Here is a 16,649-nt window from a genome sequence, read left to right as displayed (position 1 = left end):
TGCCGACTGAAGGGTCCCAGGTTTGATTCCAGTCAAGGACACATGCCTGGGTTGTGGGCTCGATCCCCAATAGGGGGCGTGCAGGAGGCAGCCCATCAATGATTCTCTCTCATCATTGATGTTTCTATCTCTCTCCCTCTCCCTTCCTCTCTGAAATCAATAAAAAATAAAAATAAAAATAAAAGCCCATCAAAATCAGTATGTAAGAAATCACTGGTAATCTTTTCATAGTAATTATAGCAGTGGCCTTAACCATGAATGGGAAATGAGAAAGTGCAAATCATCAGCAGGAATAACAGCTAACAATTACAAAGCCCTTAATTTGAGTGAGGGCCTGTTCTACTAGTAAATGCTTCTCATATATTAACTCACTGGATCCTCTTAACACCTCTATGTTTAAAAACCTTCTACTGGTTTACATAGAGGAGGCAAAAACAGAGAGATTAAATAACTTGTCCGAGATCACACCCTGGATAACAGTGGCCTTGGAATTTTATCCCAGGCAATCTGACTACCACTGTCATGATAATAGAGGATTCTTTCCAATATTGGACAATAAAGGAAGAAAAGGGAAACAAAATGTGTTGAATTGTTACTACGTGACAGGTATATACTATATCTTGAACTCTGAAACACTGAAAGAGTAGCAGCTTGAAAGACAAGTCATCTTTTGTTGTTTCTTTGTTTTGTTTTTGTATTGGAGAGACATGAGAGTTACCTACAGCATAGAGGAAAAGAGGTGTTAGGAAAGTTTAAAGTAGGGTTTCTCACCCTTGGGACTACTGACTCTTTGGTCTGGATAATTCTTTGTTGTGGAAGGCTGCCTTGTGCATTGTAGAATGTTTAGCAACTACCTGTCATCCACTCACTAGAGGCCAGTAGCACCCTTATCTTCCTCCTGTTATGACAACCAAAACTGTCTCCTTTATCACTGTATAAAAGAAGGGGTTGGCTCTAGCTGGTTTGGCTCAATGGTTAGAGCATCAGCCATGGACCTAAGTGTCATGGTTTGATTCCCAGTCAAGGACATGTACCTGGGTTGCAGGTTCAATCCCTGGCCTCGGTTGGGGAGGCAGCCAATCGATGTGTCACTCTCACATCAATGTCCCACCCCGCCCCCCTTCTACTCTAAAAATCAACGGAAAAAATATCCTCGGATGAGGATAAAAATAAAAAAATAAGGGAGTGAAACTGCCCTTAATTTAGAACCACTGGATTGAAATAAGATGGGATCCACCCTGGCCAGGTGACTCAGTTGGTTCGAGTATCATCATGTTGATCAAAAGATTGTAGCTTTGATTCCCAGGTTGTAGGTTCAAAGCCTCCTCTCTGAAATCAGTAAAAATATATATTTTTTAAAAAACACATATCCTCTGATGAGGACAAAAAACAATCTTAAAAAAAAAGATGGGATCACAGCGGGAATAGGTTTTAAACGATGGAATAGGATCAAACAGAAGTGCAAACTAACATCTGTCCTAAGTGGCAACAACTTTGATAATGATCAAACATAAAATTAATTACCTTTATGTCTGGATCTGACAGCTGGTTCTTCAACAACTCATAGTCATTTGTTTCACCCTTAACAAGAAGGGGGGAAAATTAAGTTTTACTTGCTTTAGTTTTCTACTGAAGATCAAAGGGCCTTTAACTGTATCTTAGTATCTGATGAAATTACAAAAGAAACATTGTAACTTCCACTCATCAATTGTGGAAAAAAATCCACAGAAATTTAAAAATGCATATTAGTGGAGCTAGGGGCCTTGGAAAAAAGAAAGTGACAATTAAAAAGCAATTTATTCTAGGAATTACTTTTTCTATTTGTAATTTACCCAATAAATGTTCTCTTACCAAAAAAAAAAAAAAAAATTAGCCCAATTGGTATGTTCAGTGGTTAAGCGTTCGTTGACTTATGAACCAGGAAGTCACAGGTTCGATTCCCAGTCAGGGAATATGCCTAGGATGTAGGCTCAAACCCCAGTAGGGGGAATGCAAGAGGCAGCCAATCGATGTTTCTCTCTCCCTCCCTTCCTCTCTCTCTAAAATCATTAAAACCTCGTTTAAAAAAAAGTAATTTAGCCAAAACCGGTTTGGCTCGGTGGATAGAGCGTCAGCCTGCGGACTGAAGGGTCTCAGGTTCGATTCCGGTCAAGGGCATGTAACTTGGTTGCGGGCACATCCCCAGTGGGAGGTGTGCAGGAGGCAGCTGGTCGATGTTTCTCTCTCATCGATGTTTCTGACTATCTATCACTCTTCCTTCCTCTCTGTAAAAAATCAATAAAATATATTTAAAAAAAAAAAAAAGTAATTTAAATAGGTATACTTGTGTACTGACATTTGAATGATAGTTGATACTATCCACTCACATATATGGATATAAATGGGCATTACATATAAAATAGTCATTATATGTCAATTATACCTCAATTTAAATAAAACAAATCATTCATATTTTTCCTCCATTGCTGAGACTTAGTGGAATCACTTTTAAATTAACACAAAAATAAACCCCAAATATCCCTATTAACAGAGCTGGTATATTGTTCCAAGTAATGCTTTAATAATTCCTTAAGAAGTTAAATGCTATGTTCTATGGTGTTTTTACTCTAGCACTTGCTAAAAAACAAAGCATGTAAATAAAGCAGCTGAAGAGGTGAAACTTCAGCAAGAAATTATTACTCTAATTTTGAGCTGACAGCATCATGCTATTATTAAATATTTGATTTCAAGATATATATCTAAAATTCATGTTATTATGTTAACTAAAGAACATAATAGCTATCTTTGTATTCTGACCAACAAAAACCAAACCTCAATGTCAATTATATCTCAATAAAGCTGGGGCAGGGGGCACCAAACTTCATGTGTTATCTGTTACCTTTTTGTACTTCAGCAAGACTTCTGTGACTGTTCCACCAAATCGAACAGTTTTTCTTGGAGGAGAGTTGAAGAAATCATTCTCTAATTCAAGCACATCTGAAATCCTGTACAACCAAGATTACCAAGCTATTAAGTATATGACAGAGAATGATAAAAATCACAACTCAACATTTATCAAACCATCATCATTCAGTGAGACATACTATCCACTCACACACTAAACCGCGTGCTTAATTGGCCTCCCTGCTTCCACTCTTATGCCCCAACAATCCATTCTTCACTCAGAGATCTAATATTTCAAAAACTTAAAACAGATCATGCTACTTGATGTTCAACTTTCCAAAGGTTTCCAACTTCACTTAGAATACAAATCCAAACTCCATAATGAGGTCTTCAAGGTCCTCATTAATCTGGCCCTTCCTACCACTCTGACCTCATTTCCAACTACTTACTAGGCTGCAGTCAATGTCCTTTCCATTCTTTGCCAAGCTGGTTCCTGTTTCACTTGCTGTTCCCTCCATCTCTGTGATTTTCAAACTTTTTCATCTCATAGCACATAAACTAATTACTAAAATTCTGCAAACACACCAAGATATATACTTTTTGCCAATCTGACCAAAAAATATAGGTAAATGCCCTAGCCAGTTTGGCTCAGTGGATAAAGCATCGGCCTGCAGACTGATGAGTCCCAGGTTTGATTCTAGTCAAGGGCATGTACCCCGGATGCACGCGTGCAGGAGGCAACCAATCCATGTTTCTCTCATCAATATTTCTATGTCTTTCCCTCTCTCTAAAAATCAATGGAAAAATACCCTCAAGTAAAGATTTTTTTAAAAATGATGTTGAAAAACAAATAATTTTTTTAAAAAAAGGTAAAATTTTGATTCATTCACACCAGATGGCTATTGTGTTGTAATTTTTGTGACAATCTAAAGGAAAAGAGGTCAGTGTCCTGACTAGTCAAGTATTACACGTTTTTAAAATTCTTGTAGCACATCGGTTGTAAATCATTGCTCTACCTGAAACACTCATTCCCCAGATCTATACATGGTTGAATTGTCTTCATTCAAATTGAAGTTCAAATGTCAGAGGCCTTACCCATCAGAAATCTGAAATACCCATCCCCTCTCTCCCTGCTCAACACCCTGTTTTATTTATTCCCTGCAGTTACCATTATCTGAAATTATCTTGTTCATCTATTTACTGTCTTTCTCAGACTGTACTCTGTTGGGGTTAGTGACTTTGTGTCTTTTGACAGACTACTTTCCCCAGTGTCTAAAACAGTAGGTAGGAGCTTAATAAATATCATAATGAATCATATTACGCTAGGTGTTTTACAAAGTTTGCTTCTTTTAAACAGCAGATTAGTGAAAAACATAAAATCCTACTGACTCTCAAGAAATTAAACCCCAAAATATTTTAGGGGGGTAAGGGATTTTAAAAATTTGAACAAGATAGAGACTGTGAAACATGTGTCTAGATAAGCAAATCTCAGACAAAGAAATAAGATTCAATTTGCCATCAATGTCAGCATTACGCTGATAATCCAAATGGCCTAGGTCTAGGAAACTTTCCAAATCTAGACGAAGAAGTGGGAGGGAGGTGTTAAAGGCACAAGGCAGTACCCAGGCCTAGGACGCTATGACGGAGGGAGCTCAGTGAGGAGAAAACGGGACTCTGGAACAGAAAATAGATTAATTTTTCCAGCCTCTCTCCCACCTTTAGTATCCACTTAGGGAGCATGGCTTACTCTTGAGAACCGGAGGTAACCCTCTCCCCTCTTCTCCCCGCCCCCCGCCCCCACCACCACTTGGCTGTCCCAGGCCCTTTCAGATCCGCTCCCCTAATGCCGGTCCTGGGATTTGGCCCCAGCAGCGCTGAAGGAAGCTGCCCGGACTCTTACCCAGTCCTGGGTGCGCGCAACGTCTTGACTCCAGAGGCCGAAGCGGCTGCATCTCCAAGCAACCGCGTGTGAAGCAGTGGAGCCGCCATTGGGCCCGACAAATGCGACAACTGCGCCTGGCGCCGGAAGTCATGCTCCTTCTAGTACCGCCTTCGGTCCGGAAGCGGCCTTCAGCCAATCGGGAACCCCACGTGGGGAGAGCGGAGTGAGCTCGTGGGCTAGAGCGCCGCCAATGCTTTCTCGGCCCAGCGAGGTGCGGGGCCTAAAGCGGCCTCTAGCGCGCTCTGGGAGAAGGGAAGTCCGGAGTACCTGCCCCGTCCAGTTTTGAGGAACCCAAAGGAAGAGCGGCACACCCGGGAGGTGCTAAACGGTGGCTGGGTTCCTATTAACTTTTTGAAGTTGAAGCATGCTCTGTCAAACTGTGATGAACTCAAACCCTCAGACATTAAAGTGGGAAGGGGATTCGAATTAGACGGTTAGACACTGGAAACAGCTCTATATCCACTGCACTATCCTCAAGGACACCCAAGATAATCTCATCCACACGGAAACTGAGGTTTGACCAAGCGACTTACCCAAAAACCTCAGAATGTGATGATACTAGGATGAGAAATCAAAGAGCGGGAGGAGACAGTTTCCAAGAGGCATTAGCCCTTGAACTTAAAATTTTAAAGGAGGTACACGAGTCAGATCAACAAAGCAGCGAAGGGTCTTCCAGGCATAAGGAAGAGAACGTGGTGAGGTATGGAGAATTGGGAGCAGAGGGAAAGAGGGACAACTCCCCCTTGGTCTCTGTGATGCAACCTTTGGAAACCCATCAAAAAAGTACATTATATCAGCTGAAGCAACTTGTGAAATATAAAACAATATTGTTTTACAACGTGTAAAATAAGTCTTTCTGCTGTCTCCATATGCTCCACTATTGCTTCCTTCACCCTAGAGTTCCTGCAGAATGTTGGGCAGAATTGGAAATTGTGCCCTAGCTCACAACGATGCTACAACACAGCTGTTTAAATGGGAATCTCTTCCCCTCCATCCCCAAAGGAAAAAAAAATTAAATCAGAGTTCATTGGCACTGTCAGAAGTATAACTCTGTACTGTCAAGCAATTTGACAATTTATTCTTTCATTTTTAAAAAAGTCTAACATGTATGGGGGAGGGGGAAAAGGGGAAGGTACAAAAGGGTATAGGGGGACAAATGGTGATGGAAAAAAATAAGGGGACAAAAGCCTGATATGTACAAAAAGTATGTTAATGTAAATTACAAAACATAAAATGTACCACCCAATTTATGAAAAAGAATATTAACCTGTATTATTGAAGCTTCTATGTGCTCTTCCCAGATCCTACCTTCTCCCCACTTGCTTCCAAAAGTATTCACTATTCTGATTTTTAAAAATAATTTAACTTGTCTTTATGTAATTACCATATATATTCCTAGATAACACATTATTTACTTTTGTCTTTGAACTTGATAAACTTATTTTCATGCTGTATTATATTGCTGCTTGTTTTCAATCAACTTTGTTTCTAGAATCCATCCCTGTTGTATGTAGTTGTATTTTATTTTCTCTGTCATATAGAATATACCATGATTTATATATCCATTTTCCTGTCACTAACGTTTAGTTTCCTTTCTCCATTCCCCCATTATGTACATTGCTATGAATATTCTTGTATGTTCTAAAACCTGTTTGTGAGAATTTTTAAAGGTAGAATTGTTAGTGTGAAGGGTATACAAGAAACAGTCCAAGAGCTTCCCAAAGTTGTGCCAATATACACTTCCAGCAATATCTTCTTAAGCTTGAGCACAGACCCTTCCTTATTTTTCCAAAGCAGAGCTAAGACAAGGTTGCCATGCTTAAAAATATTTTCAGTGGAAGCCGGAGCTTGCAAGAAAAATTTAAAACTAAATAGCATAATTCACAGTTGGAAAGCTTTGGTCATGTCCCTTCATTGGGGATCCTCTCCTCAGTTACCTGGTTCCATGAGCCAACTCATCTTGCCAGGAAAAAAAAAAGCCTTCTTTATCAGTCTTGCCTTCTCTAGGGTCCCATCTCTTTTTGTCTCCAAATCAAATTAAAGTAAATAAAGGCATCCCCACTTCCCAAAACAATAGAGCAAACAAGCATTAGCAAGCTGCCTGCAAAGATGAAGCTTTGCCCACAATGTAGTCATTCTGTTACCTCACTGTGAATTACAGTTGTTCGTAATTGTCCTGAGCTTCTTCATTCCAGGATGAATTTTTGCTTTACTTTCATATACCAAGTAGATCCATTAAGCTGTTTTTTCAAAAGAGTAGTCTTCCCCTAGAGATGAATTTTACAATTATCCCTAGAGTAGTTCTGTTGGTTAAAGCCTCTTGGCTTCAGCCTGGCCAGCATGGCTCAGAGGTTGAGCACTGACATATGAACCAGGAGGTCAATGTTCAATTCCCTGTCTGGGCACATGCCCAGGTTGCAGGCTCAATCCCCAGTAAGGAGTGTGCAGGAAGCAGCCAATCAATGATTCTCTCTCATCACTGATGTTTCTATCCCTCTCCTCCTTTCCTCTATGAATCAATAAAAATAAAATATAAAGCCTCTTGGCTTGAAAGGATCAGAAACGATCTCAAGCTATCTTAAGCAATAAAAGGAAAATCTGTTCTAAGCATACAAGGATACCTTAAAGCATCAGAAAAGAATTTCTCATTGGTCAAGTTTGGGTCAAGTGCCCTTCTCTCTCTCTCTCTCTCTTTTTTTTTAATATATTTTATTGATATTTTACAGAGAGGAAGGGAGAGGGATAGAGAGCCAGAAACATCGATGAGAGAGAAACATCGATCAGCCGCCTCCTGCACACCTCCCACTGGGGATGTGCCCGCAACCAAGGTACATGCCCCTGACCGGAATCGAACCTGGGACCTTTCAGTCTGCAGGCCGACGCTCTATCCACTGAGCCAAACCAGTTTCGGCAAGTGCCCTTCTCTAACCCAGGATAAAGAAATGAGGTCATATTGTGCCAAATAGCTTCCAATGAATCTTTGCTGTGGATGAAGGGTCATTCTAAATGCTCAACAATGTTTTTCAAATGCTTGAATGTTGGGAAGAGCCACAGCAACAATTTCTAAATAGTGAAACTAAAAATAGATATCCCATTTGGTTTTTTCCTTTTTCCAGAGTCAATGATTATGAGTCAATTATCTTTATAAAACTCCATTCATTAATAAATTATATAATTAAAGATATCTATAGCCCTCGCTGGTTTGGCTCTGTGGATGGAGTGTCGGCGGCCTGCGGACTGGAGGGTCCCGGGTTTGATTACGGGCAAGGGCACATGCCTGGGTTGCAGTTTGATCCCCAGTAGGGGGCGTGCAGAAGGCAGCTGATCAATGATTCTCATCATTGATGTTTCTATCTCTCTCTCCGTCTCCCTTCCTCTCTGAAATCAATAAAAAATATATTAAAAAAAATAAAGATATCTATACACACACACACACACACACACACACACACACACACACATACTAGAGGCCCGGTGCACAAAATTCGTGCATGGGGGAGGTGGTTCCTCAGCCCAGCCTGCACCCTCTCCAATCCGGGACCCCTCGGGGATGTCCAACTGCTGGTTTAGGCCCGATCCCCGGGCTGGTGGGAGGGGCAGTAAGGGCAACCAGGCCAGTGGGGGGGCAGTTAGGGGTGACCAGGCTGACAGGGGTGGGGGCAGTTGGGGCTAAACCAGCAGTTGGACATCCCTCTCACAATCCGGAACCACTGGCTCCTAACTGCTTACCTGCCTGCCTGCCTGATTGTCCCTAACTGCCCCCCCACCAACCTGGTTGCCCCCAACTGCCCCCCCCCCAGCCAACCTGGTCATCCCCAACTTCCCATCCTGCCAGCCTGGTCACCCCTAACTGCCCACCCCCCCACTGGTCTGGTTGCCCCCAACTGCCCCCCTCTGTGGACCTGGTTGCCCTTAACTGCCCCCGCCCTGCTGGCCTGGTCACCCCCAACTGCCCCCCTGCCAGCCTGGTTGCCCCACACAGCCTGCTGTTCAGTCATTTGGTCATCACCTCACTAACCCCCCTGCCAACCTGGTCACCCCCAACTGCCCCCCCCCCCGCCGGCCTGGTCACCCCTAACTGCCCCCCCACTGGCCTGGTTGCCCTTACTGCCTGTCCCACCAGCCTGGTTGCCCCCAACTGCCCCCCTCTGTGAACCTGGTTGCCCCTAACTGTCCCAACCCTGCTGGCCTGGTCACCCCCAACTGCCCTCCCCTGCCAGCCTGGTCGCCCCACGCAGCCTGCTGTTCAGTCGTTTGGTCGTCCCTCTTCTAACCCCTATGCTGGCCTGGTCACCCCACGCAGCCTGCTGTTTAGTCATTTGGTCATCCCTCACTAATCCCCCTGCCGGCCTTGTTGCCCCACACAGCCTGCTGTTTGGTCGTTACTGTTACTGTGACGGCGGCCTGAACAATTTGTATATTCCTCTATTATATATGTGTGTGTGTGTGTGTGTGTGTGTGTGTGTGTGTGTGTGTGTATGGGGCCTGGTGCACGAAATACGTGCACTGGGGGGGGGTTGTCCCTCAGCCCAGCCTGCACCCTCTCCAATCTGGGACCCCTCGGGGGATGTCCAACTGCTGGGATCAGGCCTAAACTGGCAGTCGGACATCCCTCTCATAATCCGGGACTGCTGGCTCCCAACCGCTCACCTACCTGCCAGCCTGATCACCCCATAACCACTCCCCTGCCAGCTTGATTGACACCTAACTGATCCCCTGGTGACCCAGTAACCCCCAACTGCCCTCCCCTGCTGGCCTGGTCCCTCCCAACTGCCCTCCCCTGCAGGCCCAGTTCCCCCCAACTGCCCTCCCCTGCAGGCCCGGTCACCCCCAACTGCCCTCCCCTGCAGCCTGTTAGCCCCCAACTGCCCTCCCCTGCAGGCCATCTTGTGGCGGCCATCTTTGACCACATGGGGGCAGCCATCTTATGTGAGGGCATGAGGGTCAATTTTCATATTACCTCATTATTATATAGGAGATATATATATATATATATATATATATATATATATATATATATATATATATGGCTGCTATGATGCAGTGGTTAGAGTGTTATCCTGTGCATCAGGGTATCTTGGGTTTGATTCCTGGTCAGGGCACATAACTGAGTTGCAGGTTCGATCCCCAGTGGGGGCACATGTGTGAGGCAACCCATCAATGTTCTTATCTCTCCCCTTTTCTCTCTCTCAAAAATCAATAAAAACATATCCTTGGGTGAGGATAAAAAAAAAAAAAAAAAAGATGTAGCCCTGGCTAGCTTGACTCAGTGGCTGGAGTGTCAGCCCTCAGATCGAAGGGTCAAGGGTTCGATTTCAGGTCAAGGGAACATACCTTGGTTGTAGGTTCAATGCCCAGCTCTGCTCCCCAGTTGTGCATGTGGGGGAGGCAACCAATTAATGTCTCTCTCTTACATTAATGATTCATTCTCTCTCTCTCTCTCTCTCTCTCTCTCTCTCTCTCTCTCTCTCTCTCCCCCCCTCCCTCTCCCTCTCTCTTTCTCTCTCTCCTCTCCCTCTCTCCCACCCCCTGCCTTCTATTATCTCTAAAAAAATCAACTGAAAAAATATCCTTGGGTGAGGATTTAAAAAAAGATGTATATATACATGTACCCTCTAAAGACCATTAATTTAGAGACTTCCTTGTCCCTGTACCTTGGGAGTATTGACATTTTGGACCAGATAATGCTTTATGAAGGAAGGAGGCTGACCTGTGTATTATAAAATGTTTAGCAGCATCTCTGGCCTCTGCCCACTGCAGCAGCATTCACCTCCTCCCTATAGTGACAAGCAAAAATGTCTTTAAATGCCAAATAGCTCCTGAGGAACAATATTGCCAAAATTAAGAACCATTGGTATAAAGCATGGCCTTAGTAAACTTTTAGTCCAAATAAAGACACAAAACATATTTCAAACAATTAGAGAACAAAAAAATTAAAACATACTGGTAATACACAAAATTATATTGTAAACAATCATAACATTTTTATTTTTCCTTTAATAATATTGGGGGACATAGAAAAAATCATTTACCATTTTATTCTGGTGGTCATACACAAGAGCCTCATGCTGTTTAATGCCTATTTGGAGTGTTTTTCAGTTTTTTACCAAAAGGATGCTACAGAGAAAAATACTTTAATTTCCCCCCCACAATTCCTCAGAAGGCAACTGTATCTGGCTGAAGTTAGGAGTCAGTAATATATTTTCTTTCCTTTTTTTAAAGTTAATCCTCAACCGAGGATATTTTTTCCATTGATTTTTAGAGATTGGTAGGGAGAGAGGGAGGAGAGAGAGAAACGTGTATCGGTTGCCTCCCACACAAACCCTAAATGGGGCCGGGGATCGAACCTGCAACCCAGCTACGTGCCCTTGACCAGGAATCAAACCTGAGATCCCTGTTCATGGGATGATACTCTAACCACTTAGCATACTGGCTGGGGCAGTAACATATTTTCTATTGTTTTATTAGCACAATTTCAGAAATTAGCTTTATCTGTCTTTCTAATTGGCCTTTGGTTGGTAAGAAACACCTAACCTCAGCTTTATCTGTTCCTACAGGCTTTCAATCTAATAGTAGTTAACATCTACATTCATTTATACAACAAATACCTATTGAACACCTAGGTACCAGGCTCTGTGCCATGCATTTGGGGATATGTGGTCAGCAGATAATAATACTAATGGTCTTGGCCCTCATGGAACTTGCCATCTAATGAGAGAAACAGATATTGATCAATTTAACAAATGATATACTGATATTGTGAATTTCACAAATGTATTAAGTCCTTTGAAGGAGATCACATGGTGCTCTGTGGTTCTAGAATGGGCAGAATTTACCTCTTCAGGGAGTTCAAAGAAGTTTCCCTGAGAAAGTGATAATGGAGTTGATACCTAAGAATCACTAAGTATGTGCAAGACCTCATGGCAAGAATAGAAAAGGGGGCCATCTCTTAGGATTTTAGTTAACAGTCCAGGGTTGAGGTGATAGTCATTTGGAGGAAGGTGGTAGTGGCTGCGATAAAGAGGATCAATTGAAAACACAGCCAAAATGAGAATCCTGAAATAAATAAATGATTGTCTGGGAATCCCTTTGTAATGCCAATATGTATTCCTTTTTCTTCTTTACAGTCAAATTACTCTATATTAGTCCTTTTGCAAAGCAAGACAAAAAGGTACAGCAATCTAAGTTGAGTGGATATTAAGTTTTAGAAAAAGTAATGTATTATTTAACAGCAATTCACCATGGTTTAATCAGATAATGGTACTGGAAATTTTTTACCATACTAAATCATTTAATTAAAAATTTACTTCTGAAGATTAAAAATGGCAGCGGAGTAGGAGGATGCTACACGGACATGCTCCCAGGAACAAACTGGAATTACAACTGAAATACGGAAAGGCTTCCTGAATAATCAATGGAAAACTCATAGGAGAGAACCCTGATACTCAAGAACCGAAGGTAGAGACCACACAGAGACTGGTAGGAGGGGCGGAGGCTGGAAAGGGCTGGCCCAGCACCCACAGACAGCAACTGAAGTCAGATATCTCAACTGGGCGGAAGGGTGCCACTGAGAACTCTGGGATCTAATCCCAAAGCTGAGCTCCCCAGCAAAGAACACTAAACTGCGGAGGATACCCATATAACGTCTAGCTATGAAAAGCTGGGGGGTGCTGTCTGCCAGGGAGTGGCAGCTGAAAGTTCGGGCACCCTCTTAAAGGGCCAATGCACAAAAATTCCCTGTGGAGCCACGTACCTTGTGCTCTGACAGAGGGATGAAGTGGACTGGAGCTGTGAGATCAGAACACAGGACTGGGGTCTCAGGGGATAGAGCTCAGAAGGCAGACACCCCAAGTTTCCTGGGCTGAGTCATTCCCTCATGCAGCGGAGGACATCTTTCCCACACAGACACCTGACTTGCCTGGGGGGGAGACAATGTCACACCCTATTGGAAAACACCTTGCCCTGAGGCCACTTAAGAGATTAAAAGTAACAATTAGCCTCCAGGCAGAAGCAACTGCCCCACCCTATTGAAAAAAATCTCTCACCACACCTGAGGAGGATTGCCTGGGGGGCAATTCAAGTCAGAATCCTATCAGTCTGTAGGTGGAAGTGGTCTCTGGAGGCTTTGAGTCTTTGCCTGATCCAATTAGTCAGAAACATCCTTTAACACTGTCCTGCACTAGAGATTGAGGGGTATAGAGCAGCAGTCACCAACCTTTCAGACCTCACGGACCACCAGTTGGCGACCGCTGCTCCAAAGTTCCTTAAACCAGCAGTCACCAACCTTTCGGACCTCACAGACCAGCGATTGGTATAGAACAGTGGTCAGCAAACCGCGACTCGCTAGCCACATGGGGCTCTTTGGCCCCTTGAGTGTGGCTCTTCCACAAAACACCACAGCCTGGGCGAGTCTATTTTGAAGAAGTGGCGTTAGAAGAAGTTTAAGTTTAAAAACTTTGGCTCTCAAAAGAAATTTCAATCGTTGTACTGTTGATATTTGGCTCTGTTGACTAATGAGTTTGCCGATCACTGGTATAGAGGATCTACATAAAACATAGTCACAAACCCAAACAGACAACCAAAATGAGGAAACAAAGAAACAACCCCCAAATGAAAGAACTAGAGAATTCTCTAGAAGAGATAAATGAAGTAGAGATAAGAAATTTATCTGAAACAGTTCAGAGTAAAGGTGTTAAAAATGCTCAACAGTATGAAAAAAGACATAGTAACTATGAAAAAAGAACAGTCTGAGATAAAGAATGACATAACACAAATAAAGAACATATTGGAAGGAATACACAGCAGATTAGGGGAAGCTGAGGATTGAATCAGTGAATTAGAAGACAGAGTTGAAAATATCACTCAATTAGAGAACCAAAAAGAAAAAACAATTAAAAAACAGGAGGACAGCTTAAGGGAGCTGTGGGACAATGTGAAACGTAACAATATCAGAATAGTAGGTGTGACAGAAGAGGCAGAAAGGGAGAAAGGAATAGAGAAGTTGTTAGAAGAAATAATCGTAGAAAACTTCCCTAACTTGGTAAAGGAAAAAGTTACACAAATACAGGAGGCACAGAGAACCCCAAACAAGAAGAACCCAAACAGACCCATACCCAGACACATCATAATTAAAATGCCAAAAATTAAAGACAAAGAGAAAATCTCATCAGAAACTCTACAGGCCAGAAGGGAATGGCATGAAGTACTCAAGGTAATGGAAAGCAAGCATCTGAGACCAAGATGACTATATCCAGCAAGGCTATCATTCAAAATAGACAGTCAAATAAAAAGCTTCCCAGACCAAAAAAAAAAAAAAAATGCTAAAGGAGTTCATCACCACCAAGCCATCATTACCAGAAATGCTAAAGGGATTGATATAAGGGATTGCTGAGAAGAAGAAACAAAGAGAAAAACCTAGCCATACAGAATTAAAATGGCTATAAATAAGTACCTCTCAATAATAACCCTAAATGTAAATGGATTAAATGATCCAATCAAAACGTGTAGGGTAGCTGAATAGATACAAAAACATGACCCAACTATATGCTGTCTACAAGAGACCCATCTCAAAACAAAAGACACACACAGAATGCAAGTGAAGGGGTAGAAAAAAATTTTCCATGCAAGTGGAAAAGAAAAAAAAAAAAAGCTGGAGTAGCAATACTCATATCCAACAAAATAGACCTTAAAAGCACCATGCTAAGTGAAATAAGCAAGTTGGAGAAAGAGAAATATCATATGATCTCACTCATTTGTGGAATATAATGAACAACATAAACTGATGAACAAAAATAGAGACAGAGGGGGGAATATATTCTAGAATATAATAGTAGTAATCCTGTTATTTGCAGAATTTTAATATTTCCTACAACTTTTGTGATATCATACTATTTTAGTACAGTTTTGGTAATATTATTATACTTAAAATCCTCTTATTCCTGAAATAATAATGTTTATTGCATGTAATATATAAGATCATTTTTTTGAATAATTGGTGTTTATTGCATGTAACATTATCATATTTAAAATTGTTTTTCTTGAGATATTAATGTTTATTACATGTAACATTATTATATTTAAAACCGTTTTTCTTGAAATAAAAAACTGAAAAAAAGGAAAACAATACAATAATAATGCAATAAGTAGTAATGCAAGAATAAACTTTCATGTACAGTAGGTCCTAAGTCAGAACCCGCCTACATAAGCACCTACATCACTCACATGGAGCACATACACAGCAGTAATGAAGTGAAACAGTAAAAAAAATTTAAAAGAAAGATAGTAATTCCTGACCTTTACTTGTGGCAAATAAATAATAAAAAACATAAAGCACATATGTACATACGTCAAAATGATGGACCTTTTTTTTTTTTTAAATAAATGGGAGATGGCGACGTAACCACGAAATGACGTATGGAGTCTGATGTCACCCGAGGACTGCCTATACTCTCAACTGTAAACCTACTTTTGCCCCACACTGTGTACATACACAAACACACACACACATATTTGTTTTAGATTCAAAATTTGGGGCATTCATTCTTTATATCTTTTGATTTTATACATTTTTGATGTTCTAATATAAAACTTTAAAGTTATAAATTTTCCTCCAAAAATTGCATTAGCTGAATTCCACAAATTTTGATCATTAATCGGCTGCATCTTGCACACCCCACACTGAGATCGAGCCTGCAACCCAGGCATGTGCCCTGAGTGGGAATTGAACTGTGACCTCTTGGTTCATAGGTCGATGCTCAACCACTGAGCTATGCCAGCCTGGCTATAACATGATTTTTTAAAATGACTGCCCAGTATTCCAAAATTTACTCAAATATTTATTTATTTATTTTTTAAATATATTTTTATTGATTTCAGAGAGGAAAGGAGAGGGAGTGATAGAAACATCAATGATGAGAGAGAATCACTGATCGGCTGCCTTCCGCATGACCCCCACTGGGGATCGAGCCTGCAACCCAGGCATGTGCCCTTGACCAGAATCGAACCCAGGACCCTTCAGACCACAGGCCGACGCTCCATCCACTGAGCCAAACCAGCCAGGGCTACTCAAATATTTGATGAGAACTGTTTTGCCACGCACTGTTGGAAGAAATAAGATACATATTCCTGCTTTTGTGGGTAGTTGAATTTTGAGTAATGTCTGTCAGAATCATTATTCTATTCAGTGCTTTTTTTTTTTAACAATAAAGAAACTTAGATTGTCAAAGAAAAATAATTTACTTCTATAACAGAAAATAAAGAACATGCTAAAACCATATTTATTTGTATGACCCATTTTTCCATTTATTAAAATGACTAGAGGCCCAGTGCATGAAATTCTTGCATGGGTGGGGTCCCTAGGCCTGGCTGGCAATCATGGTCTATTGGACCGCCTCGCCCAGTCCTGATCGGGGCCGGGCTGGCCAGGGCCTGCTGGCTGCCAGCTGGGGCCTGGGGATCTGCCAGCCTGGGGGAGGGACCGCGGGAGGTTTGCCGGCCTGGGGGAGGAACTGGGGAAGGTTGGCTTGCCATGGGAGGTTGGCTGTGGGAGCCCACTGACCGTCAGGAGGCAGTTGAGTGTCTGCCCCCCTGGTGGTCAATGCGCATCATAGCGACTGGTCGACCAGTCGTTCTGGTCGTTTGGTTGGGGCAAATGCCCAGGTTGCAGGCTCAATCTCCAATGGGGGTGTGCAGGAGGCAGCCGATCAGTGATTCTTTCTCATCATTGATGTTTCTATCTCTCTCTCCCCTTCTCCCTTCCTCTCTGAAACCAAGAAAAACGTATTTTTAAAAAATTTTCTGTGACACATAGCACAGAAAATAGGAA

At 42.1% G+C, this 16,649-nt stretch overlaps 1 protein-coding gene across 1 annotated transcript in view; it reads right to left on the bottom strand.

Moving 5' to 3' along the window:
* RRN3 (RRN3 homolog, RNA polymerase I transcription factor) overlaps nt 1-4,941 on the bottom strand; it is a 35,585-nt gene extending 30,644 nt beyond the window's left edge. The window contains exons 1-3 of the mRNA XM_080678366.1: nt 4,784-4,941; nt 2,879-2,984; nt 1,525-1,581 (exon numbers count right to left, since the gene is read on the bottom strand). Coding sequence (XP_080534492.1) covers nt 1,525-1,581; nt 2,879-2,984; nt 4,784-4,872 — 252 coding nt within the window. The 5' untranslated portion in view covers nt 4,873-4,941. The remainder of the gene's footprint in view (nt 1-1,524; nt 1,582-2,878; nt 2,985-4,783) is intronic.
* Nucleotides 4,942-16,649: the final 11,708 nt, after the last annotated feature.

This window comes from Plecotus auritus (assembly GCF_963455305.1).
Source record: "Plecotus auritus genome assembly, chromosome: 7".
In the NCBI taxonomy this organism is placed as follows: domain Eukaryota; kingdom Metazoa; phylum Chordata; class Mammalia; order Chiroptera; family Vespertilionidae; genus Plecotus; species Plecotus auritus.
The sequence above is the reverse complement of the archived record's forward strand: the minus strand, read 5'-3'. Positions and strand labels throughout refer to the sequence as shown.